Raw genomic sequence first — 15,149 nt, forward strand, 5'->3', positions numbered from 1 at the left:
GTCCTTATTTGCCATGGATTCTTCCGTCATGGATTGGGTCACTAAATATCATATCACATATCCTCCAGATTCTCATTATTCCCTCTGCTTTCTCTCGGGGTATTGTATCCATTCTGTGCCCCAGGTGGTGGCCATATCCCCTGGCACCAAGCTCCAACATGGGAGGCCCTCCCTAGAGGACCAAGGATAGCTGAAGGACTCAATGTTTTGGTGCACCCCCCTTCCCCCTCTTTTGAAGGAAGCGCAATGCATTATTTATGTAGTAGAGCTGGTCAAGGTAGTTCCCATGTTACTGATGGAGTTAATATCCGTAATGCCTCTTTTACTGTGTTTTCAACCCATAAAAATGCATTTAGCATTTGTGTTGAGTTTTTCTTTGAACTCAGTCAATTTGACAGCTACGGTTCACTCTTCAGAAATGTTGAAGTATCACTAAAGGGAGGGAACAGGGAGAGAAAAGCAGCCATCAAAAGTGTATTGACTGCCTTTGGGTGCCTTCCTGCACCATTGACTGCACTCAGCAGGTTGATGAGTGGAGGAGCTGTTTGGCTTCTAGGTTTGAGCCGAGGTCATTGTCCAGGCTTTCATGTCTACAATAGCTACAGACTCCCTGCTGAACCTACTTGATATTCAGTTCTTTTTCTCACTTCATCCTTTTGAAACCAAATAGCCTCAGCTAGATAGCATAGCTCCAGTTACTGGTGTGGATGTTTTGCAACACATGTACTGCAACAAGATGATCCCAAATGTTTTCGTGATTAGCCTTTTTAAGCCTTGTGCAGCCATACTTCATTTTTCAACATGCCCATTTGTCAGGACTTGCTAAAGAATGAGCCGAGGGTGGTGTAGCTACCCACATTCATATTTAAAGCAGTAAATGCCAGAAATAACACAACTCACTGAGGAAATAAGGCTCAAATTCATTTATGTGCGAATTATTGACTTGCCTGGATACAGTCCCAAAATAAACAATGGAGGAATGGAATATGTTTAAATTTGGGATATGGTGTCAATTCAGTTCCCTCATGTGGTTATGTTATATAGTAAATGTCTTCAGTTGTTATTGGGTTGTCCCACACTTTTCCATGCAATTTTCCATTTCTTCCATGTGTGGAGGAGTTTGGAAATTTGCAAATTGCATGTGACAGGGTATCCGCAGGTCTTGAAACATTTTCAGAAATCAGTGAATCCAGTTTTCTCAAATAAAGGCCTCAGAGGGTATTAAAAGATCTCAAATTTCATTTCTGAAAGTGTATTTTCTTCTCGCCTGCTGTTTCTTGTCTATCAGTCTAAAATTCAAAGATATTTCATTTACTATTGACACACACACACGAACACACACACAAACACAACGCTTTACATTTTGCAGATAAAACTGGCAAGTGTTTGACATTTTTGCTTGAAAACCGACTGAAACGGTTAATCAGTTCTCAAAATAGTTGCTGATTTCCTTTTGATGGACTAATCGACTGATAAATAAAAATAATAATTTTTAATCGGTTAATCCATCCATCTTCTGCTGTTTATCCACTTCACAGCAACTGAATTATTTACATCATTAGGGATTATTGTTATACACAACTGGAAAATATGATATCATAGTAGATCATTCTGGGCCATATTGTCCCTGCTGGTTTTTGTCATCATACTTCATACTTTTGTCCAGTATGATGGTGAAACCAGCGTTAGATTATATTCTGTGTGGTACGGAAAAAAAAAGTCTTAAAAATTCTTTAAATTTAACTGGGTGAACCCCGAAGAAACCCTGATGCCAAGAATAAATGCTGAGAGGACAGAGGAAAGTCCAGTAATCTTTTACTCGTTTCACCGGGACACCGTCGCCACACTGTAGCTGCTCAGTGTCCCTTTGTGTGTGTGTGTGTGTGTGTGTGTGTGTGTGTGTGTGTGTGTGTGTGCGTGTGTGTGTGTCTGTGTGCGTTCCCTGTTTGCTTTTGGCGTGATTGGCGCTGGCACGGGATGATAAAAGCGCCAGTGGCCACCTCGCTCGCTTTACATCCGGACCGTGACATCATCGCCTCTCGGGTTTCACGGTGTCTCTACTACGGGGCGCACGCGGCGCGGCAGTCAGCCCGAGAGCTCCTGCCCCGCGAGCACGGCAGCGGCCGCGGACCGAGAGCGCACCTCACCGCGAACGCTTCTCCGAAGTGACGAGAAAACTCCCCCGTCGTCACATCTGACCTTGGCATCTGGATAAAAACGGTTACTTGGTTCTCCGCGCGTTTCTCTCGCCCGCTCCACTTCACCGCGGTTGTTTAACTGCCCGGACGTTTAAGGAAGCTTTCCACCGTAAGTAGGAAAAAAAACAAAACCCTGCACTGCTGTTAATGGGTGCGACATAGTGTGCATTGAGCGGCGCTGGCTTTTAGCGCGATGGTAATTGTTTTGTTTGGGGTGTTTTGAATTGTGCCGACGGTGAGGGGGAGACGCTAGCAGGGGGGCTCTTTAGATGCGGCCACTGTGATTCCCTACCGTGCAGCAATCACCGGCTCCTATCAGGCTCCCGGTCAGCGTTATGTTCCTCACATGGTTTGATGTACGTAAAACGGCGTCTTTTGCACTGGACACAACTGTATCCTGGTACTGTAGTTCATCGTGCTTTTCAAAGCACCTCGGTGGTGTTAAGCTAGAGGATTCACTATACTTGGAGTTCACCGAGTAGCATATAAATGCTACTTACGTAGCCTTTTTTTAAGTGATATCTTCTTAAATTATTTTCGGGTATTTTTATTTTTTTAATAATAATTGTTTTTCTTTTCCATTCTTTGTTAGAAAAGTAGTTGTGCATGCTTGGTGAGACAAGCACCTCTTTCCTACTCTACTTAGGACCTGCAGTGCCAGAAGGAAATTGCAATTCAAATATCCATACATTTTTTAACTTTCATAGTTTCAAAAACTCATATTCTCTTGGTCAGTTAAGCTGAGCCCCAGGGGTTTTCTATCAACAGCAGTGAATGCAGGTCCGCCCGGAGGGAAAATACTTCAGACTTTCTTTCTTAGTGTCAGTTTTGCCTGGTTATTTTTGAATTTTAGTAAACATGCTGATTCAAATCTATTGTGGCCCAGGTGCTTTTCCTGCCAAATTTAATGCACACAGTACTCAAAACAGCATTTTCATTTCCATTTTTTCTGAAGTGGTGGCCATCACTTTACTATAAGCAATACCAGAGAGTCACTGTTTCCCCCCATGACTCAATTCCCTTACTTTGCATCAGATGATATTTTCTATTTTTGACAGAGGTTCTGGGTGATCTTTAAACGTTTTGATTTGTTAATCACAGTCAGTTAGGCCATACTTATAGCATTGCCCACTGTCTCTCCTGCATTGACCCAGACTATGTCCCCTCTTTAATAACCTTTTCAGCCCAGATCACATCCACCAGATCTTCTGAGCAGCATGTATTTTATTGTCTTTGCTTTTAAATAATGCGGCTTATGCCAGAATTCCTGGAAACATACAGAAGCAGCTGAACCTGTTCCTCATGATCCTGTGGGATGTTCCTTTAGGCATGATGTTAGTTGTCTTATTTGTTTAACTCTCATGTGTGGCCTTAGACCATCACACACATCATCTATAAAGCTAGCCACTCTTTTTATGTCCACAAACCTGAACGCCACTTTGATCCTTCATGTTTTGTTTGAAGTATTTCTGTTGGGGCTTGTGGTCTGACTGATTGACCACTTAGTGGATGTTTGTGTACAGTACAGTTGTTTGTAGTGTCTGACTAAAGTCCCTTATTAAACATCATACACATGGCATAGTGTGGTTTAGCTTGTGTGTAGTGTTGCTATAACCGTGCAAAGCCTAAAGCTCAGGCTTGTCAAACAGGGAGAGAAGGAATGGCTATGCTGTCCCTAGTGCTTTTTCACTTTCTCTATGGGCTATTTCAGGGACTATTGTCCTCAGTCCTCAGTGTTTTCTACAGACCTGGAAACACTGATGTTTCAGTAATGTTTCCTACAGACAGAATTTATTTGTGGTGTTCAGCCTGGGGATGGGGCATTCTTGTTACTCAACACTTGAGTCAACTGCAGAACATAATTGCATTCACTGTTTAAGGACGTCATTTTTATCAGCTGGATAAATTGTTAAGAAATATTCAGGGAAAACATTTTGGACGGGGCAAATCTATTTAGATTGGCCTTCCAAATAAACTCTTTAAATGAGAGACACTGATGTCATTAAAGATCAGGTCAGCGGTAATGGAGATAAACAGATGCTTTGTTATTGACTGCTGGTCCAGTCCCAGCACTCGCTGAGCAGCAGACGTCAAGGGAGAGGAGGGCGGGGCTGCATTTGATTTCAGGCTTAGAGTCATTGGAGATAAACCAGCTAAATGGTAAAAACTCCAGAGAAGTGTCCTCTAGATATTCAACCCATGCATGTGTTATCATATACAGGCCTATCATCCTTGTCAAATGTTTGTATTCTTACTGAGCCATGTAGAAAATTAACGTAAGAAGTGGCCCTTCAATATGTGCTTTCTGAATGTAGTTTCTCAGTTGAGTGCTGGATATTTTATTTTGCATGAAAGCAGCATTTTGTGGAAAAAAAAAATACAGTAGGTACATGGCACTAGCTCATGTGTGCGTAGCATTTTGAAAAGAAACATTTTCAGTTTTCAGTTTCACAAATTCAATTGCTTCTCAATTAACTTGCCTCTTTACTCCAGTGTGTGGTGAAAAGGGGAATGTTATAGTCTTTAATCTCATGAAACAAGGGAGCTGGAGGTAATGTTTTTAATGACCTTTTCACACATCTTTAAAAAAAATACTAGTGTTTTTTTTTTTGTTTTTTTTTTTGATTACCTGCACAAGCCCAGCCTCTCATCTTTCTCTTTCTTTAAGTAGCTGACATTGATCAGACGAGCCTAAATACTATTTTGGTTGCTACACTTCTGCTCTTTGTCCTGCAATGGAGCTACATAGCTTTTCAGTATTGATGTGATTCCTACCTCACTTTAAGGAAGTGAAAACACAAATATGGAACATCACTTGATACAGCACTTTCAGCAGACTGATTTGGGTTTCTTACACATACTATCCCGAAAGCCATATTGAATGCCTGCCTGCTGACCACTATAATGTAGCCTGAAATTGAACAGTGAGTGGTTAACAGGGGGAGTTTTTTTTAAACACTGAAAGTGAAGATAGAAACTTTAGATGTGTGACTAGTGCAATGTTGGAAAGTTAGTTTCTTTTTCATAAATAGACATTTAAGGAATCAGTCCTTTTGTCAGATGAGGAACACTTTTAACATGTCGGCCTCCGGTCAGAAGGCAACAATAAAGCTTGGTTTGTGTAGTAAAGTGCACTGCAGTTTTCTCCCAGCTGCTTCCTGAGTTTTCTCCATAAATACAAACTTTCTCGTCTTTCAGTCAGTGTTTTATTTTTCCTCGAGGAGGCAGCTTGTTTCCATGGCTCTGAAATCATCTTGAATAGCCTGTTCTGCTGTGTCACCTTGACACACATTGCACACAGTCGCAGCTGCTTCGAGGGAGCTGCTAATTGAATTGTTTGTGCAAAAAATCAGATTTGTTGCACGAATGAGCAGCTGTTTTCTGTGGTTAAGTAAAAAAGGTCTAAGGTGAAAGTCAAATCTTAACAGGCATGCAGCTGAAACAAGGGGTTGTGTTCTCCGTAATGATGTGCTGTGTTGCAGGCTTTCCACAACATTTCCTTTTAAAGATGTGTACCTCAATTAGTCAAGGATGTTACAGTAGTCCAGGTATTGCTTTTTTGCGACAGCTCATTGGTTTATATTGCTGCACTGCATTTCATGCGGCCTCTCGGTGACTGCAAAGCCCCTGTTTTGTCTTTTTTGTCTTTTCTCCTGCTGCCCCCCACATGCCCTCTCACAAACTGCCTATTCTGCTTATTCAGCGCAGCTTTTGTGAGGAGGGCTATTCATACCTCCAGTCAATGTCCATGTGGTATTGAGGAGTTCCACTGCAGCCCAACTCTTGTATGCTAGTTAAGAGTACTCACCTGATAATATTAAAGCGTTAATCAGTACTCGCTGGCCTTGTCTAATGTTGTATCTTAGTTCCTTTCTGTGTAATAGGATTAGATTCATGAGCATTAACAAGAAAATTAATTGCCACTGAAAGGCTCTGTTTAGTGATTTTGCAGTTGGATTTGTTTAAGGGAACAAGACATTTTCCTGCTGGACTCTTGTAGACTTAGCCTGTAGGTTTTCTTATGATGTGCTGGCATTTAGAAATTAGGATGCATTCCTACATTTAAATAATGATTAAGGTCAAGACTGCTACATGTATACATACGGTCTCATTAGGTGATTTAAATGTCACGTGTGAATGCAGAGTTAAATGTGACTTGTTCAGATATGTAACATAGATATGGGCTAAGGGAGCCTGAGCTAAAATGTCTAGCATAGGGTCTGGTTTAAATCGGATGGTATGATTTCACTATCACAGCACTGCCGATGTAAGGGTGTGATCCTACAGGGCAATACATGCTAAAATGTTCTCACTTATGCTACTGTGAGGAGCTCCGATTAAACCATCTACTGTGTGCAGTATGTGTCATTAGATCATAACCTTGCAAAAGGAGGCTGGATTGCTTGATTGATCTGACCTGCACTGTTCTCTTTTAGACAAAGGGACGTATAGTCAGTAGAGGCCTTGAAGCAGCTTGAAAGGCATTTAGCTAAAAAATAATTAGGATAAATTTGCTGTGATAGTATGTATTTATAGAAAGGACAGTGGTGACAGAGAGGCATGGCTTTCTTTGCATGAGTTTTCCCAAAGTTAAAAGCATTATTAAAAGGCACAGAGCTTGAATCTTGAAGCAGCCTAATAGGATCTTATAATATAAGACATGCTGCATATTCATGGGAATTGTCTTTTTTTCTAATACAGCAGCAACAATTGAAGTGTTAAAGTAGATAAAATAACCCCTTGATTAGAAGAGAATAACTGGTCAGTTTCTTCTGTGCCTTGCACCATATTTTTTGATTAAACCCACATAAACTGTTCACAGGTCCATTTTTTTTTTTTTTTTTTTTTTTAAGAGCACACCTTCAATTCCATAAAATGCAGTGTCTAAATAGTTACTAATGGATGTTATTTAGTTGCTCAAAGTAACACACATCTTCCCCCCACGCTCATTTCACATACAATACAGAGTAGGTAATTCTCTTCCATTTGATTGTGTAGTATCAGAATATCAAAGTCACAGAATTGTTTTTTGAATTGTTTTTTTTTGTTTTTTTCATAAATTAGCCACAGCACTTCAAATCCCCTTCAGTTTTTACAGATATTCCATACTGAAAGATTTTACCAAACATATAGCCACAAGTAGTGTTTTTATTTTTCTTCCATCTTCTATTTGTAATGGCTATTTTACATTATTTTTCCTTATATATTTTTACTTCTGTACTTTCAAATGAATGGAGAGGTTGAGGGAGAGATGGTTTTTGATTTCAGATTTTTATTTGCTTCTTTTGATGTAAGAACTCAACATACTAACAACTTTTCTTTTGTTTTTAATGAACTTCAGATTTAAATAAAGACCAAAGATAATTTCTAAGGGAAAATGAACCAAAATTAAACAGCTGTTTTTGGCTTCACAGATGATAAAAGTGAAGTGGAATGCTAAACCAAATGTTTGCCCCCAGCTTGTTTCTTAAAAAAATGTATCAGGTGAAGATCTGGATTCCAGCTGTGGTTTGATTTTCAAGTGAAATAATTACACAACGGAGCCTCTAGTAGGGCCCCCAAACGTTGGTGTTAAAATACAACGATATGTTGTCAAAACTCATCAGGACCTTTTTCCCCTCTCTCTAATGTAAAGATCCTTTTTGGAGCCTTTCAGTTGTTTGTGTTTAAACTATAGTATAAGGGCAGTGAAGGATCAAAGACCCACCCAGAACAATAAATGCTAAGCCTTTGGAGTGTTGACCCCCCAGACCTTAAGCTCTTCATTACTGCAGCTCACTGCTAATTACTGTGGACAGGATAGTCCAGAGCCCAGAAAACTACCCAGCCCTCCTCACTACAGGGTGGTCAGCTCTTAGTGCCACTCCTAGTTCCTAGTTCCCCACTGTCATGCATCCTAGGTCAAGAGGCAAGGAACCTCCTGGTGCTCTTCATCCATACTGAACCCATAAACTAACTTTTCCTTCTGGAAAACGAGGAAATCCTGAGCCTAAATGAAGTGCATACAATGTTTTTGCCCTCTATTGAAACAAAAATGATACCATATGCTCCCCTTACTATACAGCCACATGGTTTTATGCTATCTTAATCTTGACTGTAATGACCACGTACCACATCCTTCAGAGCATGTGTGACCATTTTAAATGGTGTTGTAAACTAAAATTATTTGGCAGAGGATATTTTGAAAACATATTTACTCAAAGGGAAATTTAATTTTTATTTGGTAGCTGTGCGGCATCAAGTGATTTTGATGCAATAATGGCTGCTGTCATCAACTTAGACTGCATTGTCATTTAGTGATGTTTTCAGAGGCCCCCTTATGTTGTGTAAGATAAGGCAGTCAACCAACATATTTTGTCAATATTTGTTTCGCAATATGATCCTGCCATGTTTGTAATCAGCTCCCAATGCGATGTTGGGTGCAAAATCATCGCAAAAATGATTTTGAATAATATCCATATCTGCAATGTGGGATGCCTTCATCCTTTGCTCAGTGTTGTCCTGACATTGGTATGCTGAATGTCACTTATGTATAATTTGAGTAGGATAATAGAATAGCTCTGAGAGTAGTTAAAAAAAAGATAACCACTCATTGTTGTGGGCTACTTTGTAGGTTGTACAAAAGGAGATTTTTCTACTAAACAGGAAAATGTGTGTTGCTGTTACTCATCCTGCCTATTCTGGCCTACACATAACCACAACCATCATGTTACTTCATTGCCCTCATGTTTTCCACTGAGGTTTAAGAACTCACTGTCCTCCCATATCAAATGGATAATGTTGGGAATGTTCAGGACCTTCTCAAATAGCTTCCGTCCATATAGGTACGGGGACTCTTTGATGTTTGACCTTGGACACGTGCCAGTCAGCACATGTGCAGAAACTTTCTTAACATCAGGAGGGCCCTTTCATTTTAAAGATTGACCTTTAAGAACTTTGCTCAGCTTCACTTTGAAGATGATATATTAACTAATATCTTTGAACACTTTTATTGGTCAATAATAGGATTTATTGATTCACCTTCTTTTTAATTCATGTTCATTAACACTTCTATTCCAACTCCAGAAGTTCTTGTTGCTTGCTAACAGATAAAACTGGATATGTTTATCAGTTGATTACTTGATTTAAGTCAAACATGGAATTTTATCTAAAATGAATTTAATGTTGTGACATTCTATTGATTTTAAATGTGAAATTATCCTAAAGTTTACCCCCTCCACAGGGAGGTCAGAGGCCAGTGTGAGGCAGAGTCATCAAAAAAATGTCAAATAGACATCACAAGAATTCTGTGTGATCCCAAAAGAAATTATATGGGACTATCTTGTTTGATTCCATATCCCTTCAAAAAGTATTGATGAACAGGTGTTGCTAATGGGTCTTGTCTTTTAATCAGGGTTGAGTTTTTCGGGCAGTGTCAAGTTACAGTAACAAATTCCTATGGCTAATATTTTAGCAAACACCTGTCTGACATTCCTTACATCAACAGAAACAGAACAACATGGGTATCATATTGGAGCCCTCTTTTAGTTTAAATTGAATAGAGGCCATCACTCTAATCCACTGTTCAGTCGCGTAGTTTGGTCTGCCTAATTCTGAGAAAAATGTCTTGGTCTCAGTTAGCAACATTAAATGTATGCAAAATAGTATGTACAGATACCCTATTGCATAATTGATAGGTTGCATGCCATTCACACATGGTACATGGAAATGCATCACTTCATCACTCCAGTGTCTTGCAGTATATGCAGCGTACGCATATGGAGTTATGGCAATCAGTGCTTTATGACCCATTTTTTAATTAAATGATATCTTTTTAAAATATCCTAGAAGGTATGAGACACTTTCACTTGCTTTCCTGTAATGAAATTCCATGCAGTGCCAATTAATAGGGTAGCAAAATGCACCCATATATTAGAACTTCCTTTCTTTTTAGCCACGGCTGAAGTGACACATGAAAGCAAACTTGCCGTGCATGTATTAAGTCAGTATTTGCAAGGGAATCAAGAGTATCAAAGCTAAAAGATTCTCAAAAATTGGATTATTTGGATCTGGTTCTTTATTGGAACTAATTATTAATTCCTATCTGCATAATATCATCCTTTCATCCCACTACCGTGTACATAAATACCTATCCAGACTTTGTTTCTTCTCTTAAATCTGTAGCCAACATATGTGCAGACTCAGGGCAGTATAGGCCTGTGTGATGGGATACCAAAGAAAAATGGTGCCGTTGGTCTGCCCGAAGACTGCACAGAGTGTTCTGCTGCCAACAGTGCCTCCAGTAATTATAGACCAGAGCTGTGGAGACGGTTGCTCTCCAGGCTAAACTGAAACTAAACCCCCTATTTCATACTTTGTATTTTCTCTTTTCAGTACATGAGTACCCCATGTTTAAAAATTGTTATTTTTGGGCTGTAGCTCGACTCTCTTCTGTTTATAGTACAGCCTGACTGAGTTGAAATATAGAAGGACTGTCCAGCATGTAGAGGCAGTAGTAGTTATGAAGACTGTTGTTGACACTGTAGCTCTTTACTCAAATTGTCCAATGTCTTGTTTAGTCTCTGCAGCTCTCAATATACTTGATGCCTAATTTCCAATTGCTCTAACTCACTTACAATATAATAAAATAACCATTTCCATCTCTAAATTGTAGATTATATGACAGGAAGTTGATGACCTGGATCTTGAACTAATTAGTCTAGTAACTATTGACGCTGGTAAGACAGAACAAAAAGAAAAAACTTGATTTAGGATTTACTAGTAACAGTGAAGAAGGGTGAAGCTTGTAATTCTTACTGGAAAGTTTACTGACCCTTCTGCCGCCAAAGCCATTCACATTACTTACAACACTGACCGGGCTCTACTTTGCTGGAAAGCAGCCCTTGTTGTAAAGGCTCCAGTCCTTGGGTTCCTCCTCTCCAAAGACTGTGTGGTCTGTGGCCTGGCGTTCTAATCATGTTAGGGTTGAAGTGACTGTGGGCCGCTGTAATTGGACAATAGGATGGGTGGGTGGCACCTTTTTTTCCCCTGTCATTAGCTGGTGAGTGTAGGATGGAGCAGCAGCATTATGGAGCCTGAAGATTTTGGTCATGATTTGTTAAAGGTAAAGTTTGGCACACACTGATCTAGATCTAAATCACCCTTTTCTCCTCTTGTATATTGTTTTAAGTTATTGTAAATGCTAGTTGTGATGCTCTTATTTGAAAAGGAAAGAGGCATTTTGCTCTGGACATTTTGCTATACCTTATGTAGCATCTTTCTGTTTTTCTTTGGGGCCCTTAATCCTATACTGTTTTCATTATGTGCATACTCTGTTGTTTTTGCGCAAGCTCAATCTATTTGTCTTTGCCTGGATTTTGGTACACCATGAATGCTTGTTCTGGTTTTGCACTGAACCAGCGTATGTACGGTTGGCCCAGTTTTACAGTTTGGACCATTTTTTGATCGATGAACTCCTCTTTTTACACAGCTTAGTTTTTATGAATTAAACATAGTTCAAGTATACCTGATGGTCTTATTTTTACTGGCATGTGTGTGCAGCGTGTTCTAACATTGATCACTTTTTTAAATCTCTTTTTTTCCCCCACCCTATTCTCTATAGTCACAATGAGCGGAAGGTGACCTGCAAGCATCCTGTCTCAGGCTTACCCTCACAAGACAACTGCATCTTTGTCGTCAACGAACAGTAAGTCTCTTGTTTATGCTTTTAGAATTCCACTGGGTAGCATTTTTGAACACTACAGTATTCCGTTGAAAGTCCTGATGTGTAGGCAATATTGCACAAGTCTTTGCCTTGCCACCCTCTATTTGCAGTTCTGCCCTTTGATTTCAAAGCCTCTTCTATTCAGTGCTTCCTCAGTTATCTATCGTCATGGCAGATTCCTTAAAAATAAGAACAAACTTACTGTATGGAAATATCACTTTTTAGATACTTCTTATATATTCATATTATCCAAGAGGTTTTATTTATTGCATAATTGGGACGCTGTTTTCTACAAGTGCCAAGGCGTTGGTAATAATCTCGATGTTACAGGCTGCCAGTAAAAAGCCATTGTATCATGTATACATCAGCTAGTGGGAATGCCATGATTCACAGTTCAAAGATCTGGGCAAGAGTTCAGAGCCTTTTCATTTGTCATAAGTGCAGGGATATGTCCAATGATGTTACATCCATGTGATCATCTACAGTGCTTTAAGCATAACAGTCATCACATGTCTGCCCACATGACAGGATTGTAGGCCAGTCTTCTCTAACTTTTACCTCTATGAATCTGTCAATGTTTGTTCATGTCAGGAATTATCTGTATTCCCATTTTCAAATTTACCCACCTTTAACTCTTAAACTCTGCCGATGGGCCACTCATAGTGAGGTGTGGACAATGGCAGGTACTCTGTCCATATGCTTGTAAGATGTCCAACACAGAAAAAAGAGGGTAGATATAATTTTGTAACTTTGGCCTCCTTCACAGATTCACACTCAAGTTTACTTCTCTTTTCCAATCTGTAAGCGTACTGAATATACATGTACTAGCGCGTTTGCATCATAGCCCACACCACGGCACTAGCCTCAACTTTTGTCTTCCATGCTAGCCATCTTAGCTTAATGTTGCACAACATGTATCAGCTTCACTCAGTTTCTCATTTTCCTCTGTGACAGCAGATTTCCCATAATCTTATATTATTGCACTGAAGTCATTTCATCACAACTGGTGACAATTATTTTATCGAGCAATGAATGCTAATTGAAATATTTCTTCAAGACTTGAAATATCACTCCCATGTGGGAAATTGTGGCCTAAGTTCAGTAACTAAGGGAATGTGAATTCCCTGATGGCTCATCATGGGCACTAGTTTCAGCTTTTTTCAATATGTGGTGTAGAAATTAAAATCCTGGTTTTACTAAAATATGAATTGGCTTTTTTGTGTCACCAAATTCTTATGAGCTACATTTTGTTCAGCAGAGATGGAATAATTGAAAAATGGTTGTGAAGAAGCTTGTTGTGCCAGAACTGTCACACTGCACTCTCTTGACACATTCCTCCCCTTACTGTGTTACTCTCACATCTCTGCTGTTTTTCACCCTGAGAGGAACAACATGCCAGTGCAAAATCATATCTGATTTAGCAGTTGGTGTTGTGTCATTGTAAGATCATTTGAAAAATGAATCTATATCAGATGTACTAGACGTCAACTTCGTGAAGGCAACAGCAAAGTGATAAATCTAAAACTTGACTCATTGTTATTTTTAAGTTTATTACAGTGCATTTCATCCAACAGTTGCCTGTTTTTAAACAAAAGTAATATGAAAGAAAATCTTTACACTGTATGAGTAATAAAAAGGCAAAGACGGGTCTAAGCTTCCACAGGGATAAAGAGGGGGAAAAAAATCCCTGATTAATCTGCTCGGCACATTAAGTAAATCCAAATCACAAAACTTTGCTTCAATTTGGCATTATAATTTTTTACCTAGTCTAGAGTCCAGTATAATATACGAACAACATTATCTTAACCCACCTCAAGTCATACTGTATACGGTATAAATTCTATAAAACACACAACAATGTAGCCAAAAAGGAAATATGAGTAATTATGGTTAAGGAAACCTGGAACAGATTTGAGAAAGCAAATAGTCATTTCTACGCTGAGACTGCAGTTTTATCCCAGTCCAGGAAAAAAAACAAAGGTCTGCCACGATGTGTGAAACTTATTCACGCATCCATGATGAATTACGTAATTTTGAGAGGGTGGGGCAGCCTCCTGTGAAGAGGCAACACATAACAGCCTAAAAGAGAGGCAGATACTGTGGCTGTACCACACAGTGTTAGGGATAGTTGGCATTGATCAGAACAGACACTCAATGTTCTGGTCAGTAGGAAGGACTCCATCACATGCTTCAAATGTTTTGATGCAGATAAAGCAAACCCCATTTGACCTTGAACACACAGAACCCGGATAAGGTGAATCAGTGATGCCTGTGACTTGTCGCCCTTATCACAATTACTGTAGCCTCCACTGCAAGGATTAGTCTATCAGTTTAGTTTCGTGGAGTTTGTACACAAACCACAATTGGATAAATACATCGCAAGAGCACACAGAGCAAACTCAACTGTGTTATTATTGAGGGACCAGTTTAAGCTATTTGTACATTTTCCTAACTTGTACATTAGACTCTCCTAATCTGCTTTAACATTGCTTATGGGTTACAAAAAGGCCATATAACATAGACTTCTCTCAGTCATACTTCCACATGGTCAGCAATTCTGTGATGCGCAAGTTACTTCTCAAGCAATGGCTCAGTCCCGTCTTTGACACGTGGCTTCACCCACCTCAGTGAATGTCAGCCTCAGCATTCTACCGCCAATGGTGTACATGTCTGAGCCTATTTTTAGTCGTCCACATGTGTATGCGCAGGCTGACAGGAAAAATTTGGAGAACTCACATGTAAAATATGTTTACCAAAACATGATCCGACCACATCTGCAGAATTAAAACTTGCTTTGAGAGCATACTGCTCAGTGCAACTTATACCATAGTAACTATCCCCTTTAATATCTCCGAGTATATTAGACCAGTATGGGCAAAGTTGAAAATCAGTGAACAGGACTTTGTTATGGCAGTATTGGATTTTTTGCATTAATGTGAGAAAGTGTCTTCACTTAAATGGTATTTAATTTGTTAGATCAGTCAGGCGGGCAGCAGTGCAGGATGATAAGTAAACTAATCAGCACTGGCATAATTCCCATTGCAAACACAATGTAGTAAAGTTGTTCAGGGTGACAAAATATAGGATGGCGGATGGGAGAGTTAGAGTAGAGGTGTTATATATCAACCATTTTCCCTGTTAACTGGTGATTTTTGCTTGAATGGGCCAGTTAGGCCATCTCTGTGAATTCCTTCTAGTTGTGTATTTCATTAAAGTTTTTAAAATGTCGTCATTTTTGAATGAAACAG

General features: G+C 39.5%; 1 protein-coding gene across 8 annotated transcripts in view; it reads left to right on the forward strand.

Annotated features, from left to right (window-relative positions):
* The window catches only part of LOC120793068 (pleckstrin homology domain-containing family A member 5-like), a 76,764-nt gene that overhangs the window by 29,709 nt on the left and 31,906 nt on the right, over positions 1-15,149 (forward strand). For 7 of the 8 annotated variants that reach the window (XR_005707934.1, XM_040132717.1, XM_040132710.1 and 4 more), the window contains one exon: positions 11,800-11,883. Coding sequence is in view for 4 of the 8 variants with exons in the window: in XM_040132717.1 (XP_039988651.1) it covers positions 11,800-11,883 (84 nt within the window). In the remaining 4 variants the exon portion in view is untranslated. Of the gene's footprint in view, positions 1-2,022; positions 2,308-11,799; positions 11,884-15,149 lie in introns of those variants that run through there. The other variant, XM_040132713.1, reaches the window with a different exon arrangement.

Source organism: Xiphias gladius, chromosome 8 (assembly GCF_016859285.1).
Source record: "Xiphias gladius isolate SHS-SW01 ecotype Sanya breed wild chromosome 8, ASM1685928v1, whole genome shotgun sequence".
NCBI lineage: Eukaryota > Metazoa > Chordata > Actinopteri > Istiophoriformes > Xiphiidae > Xiphias > Xiphias gladius.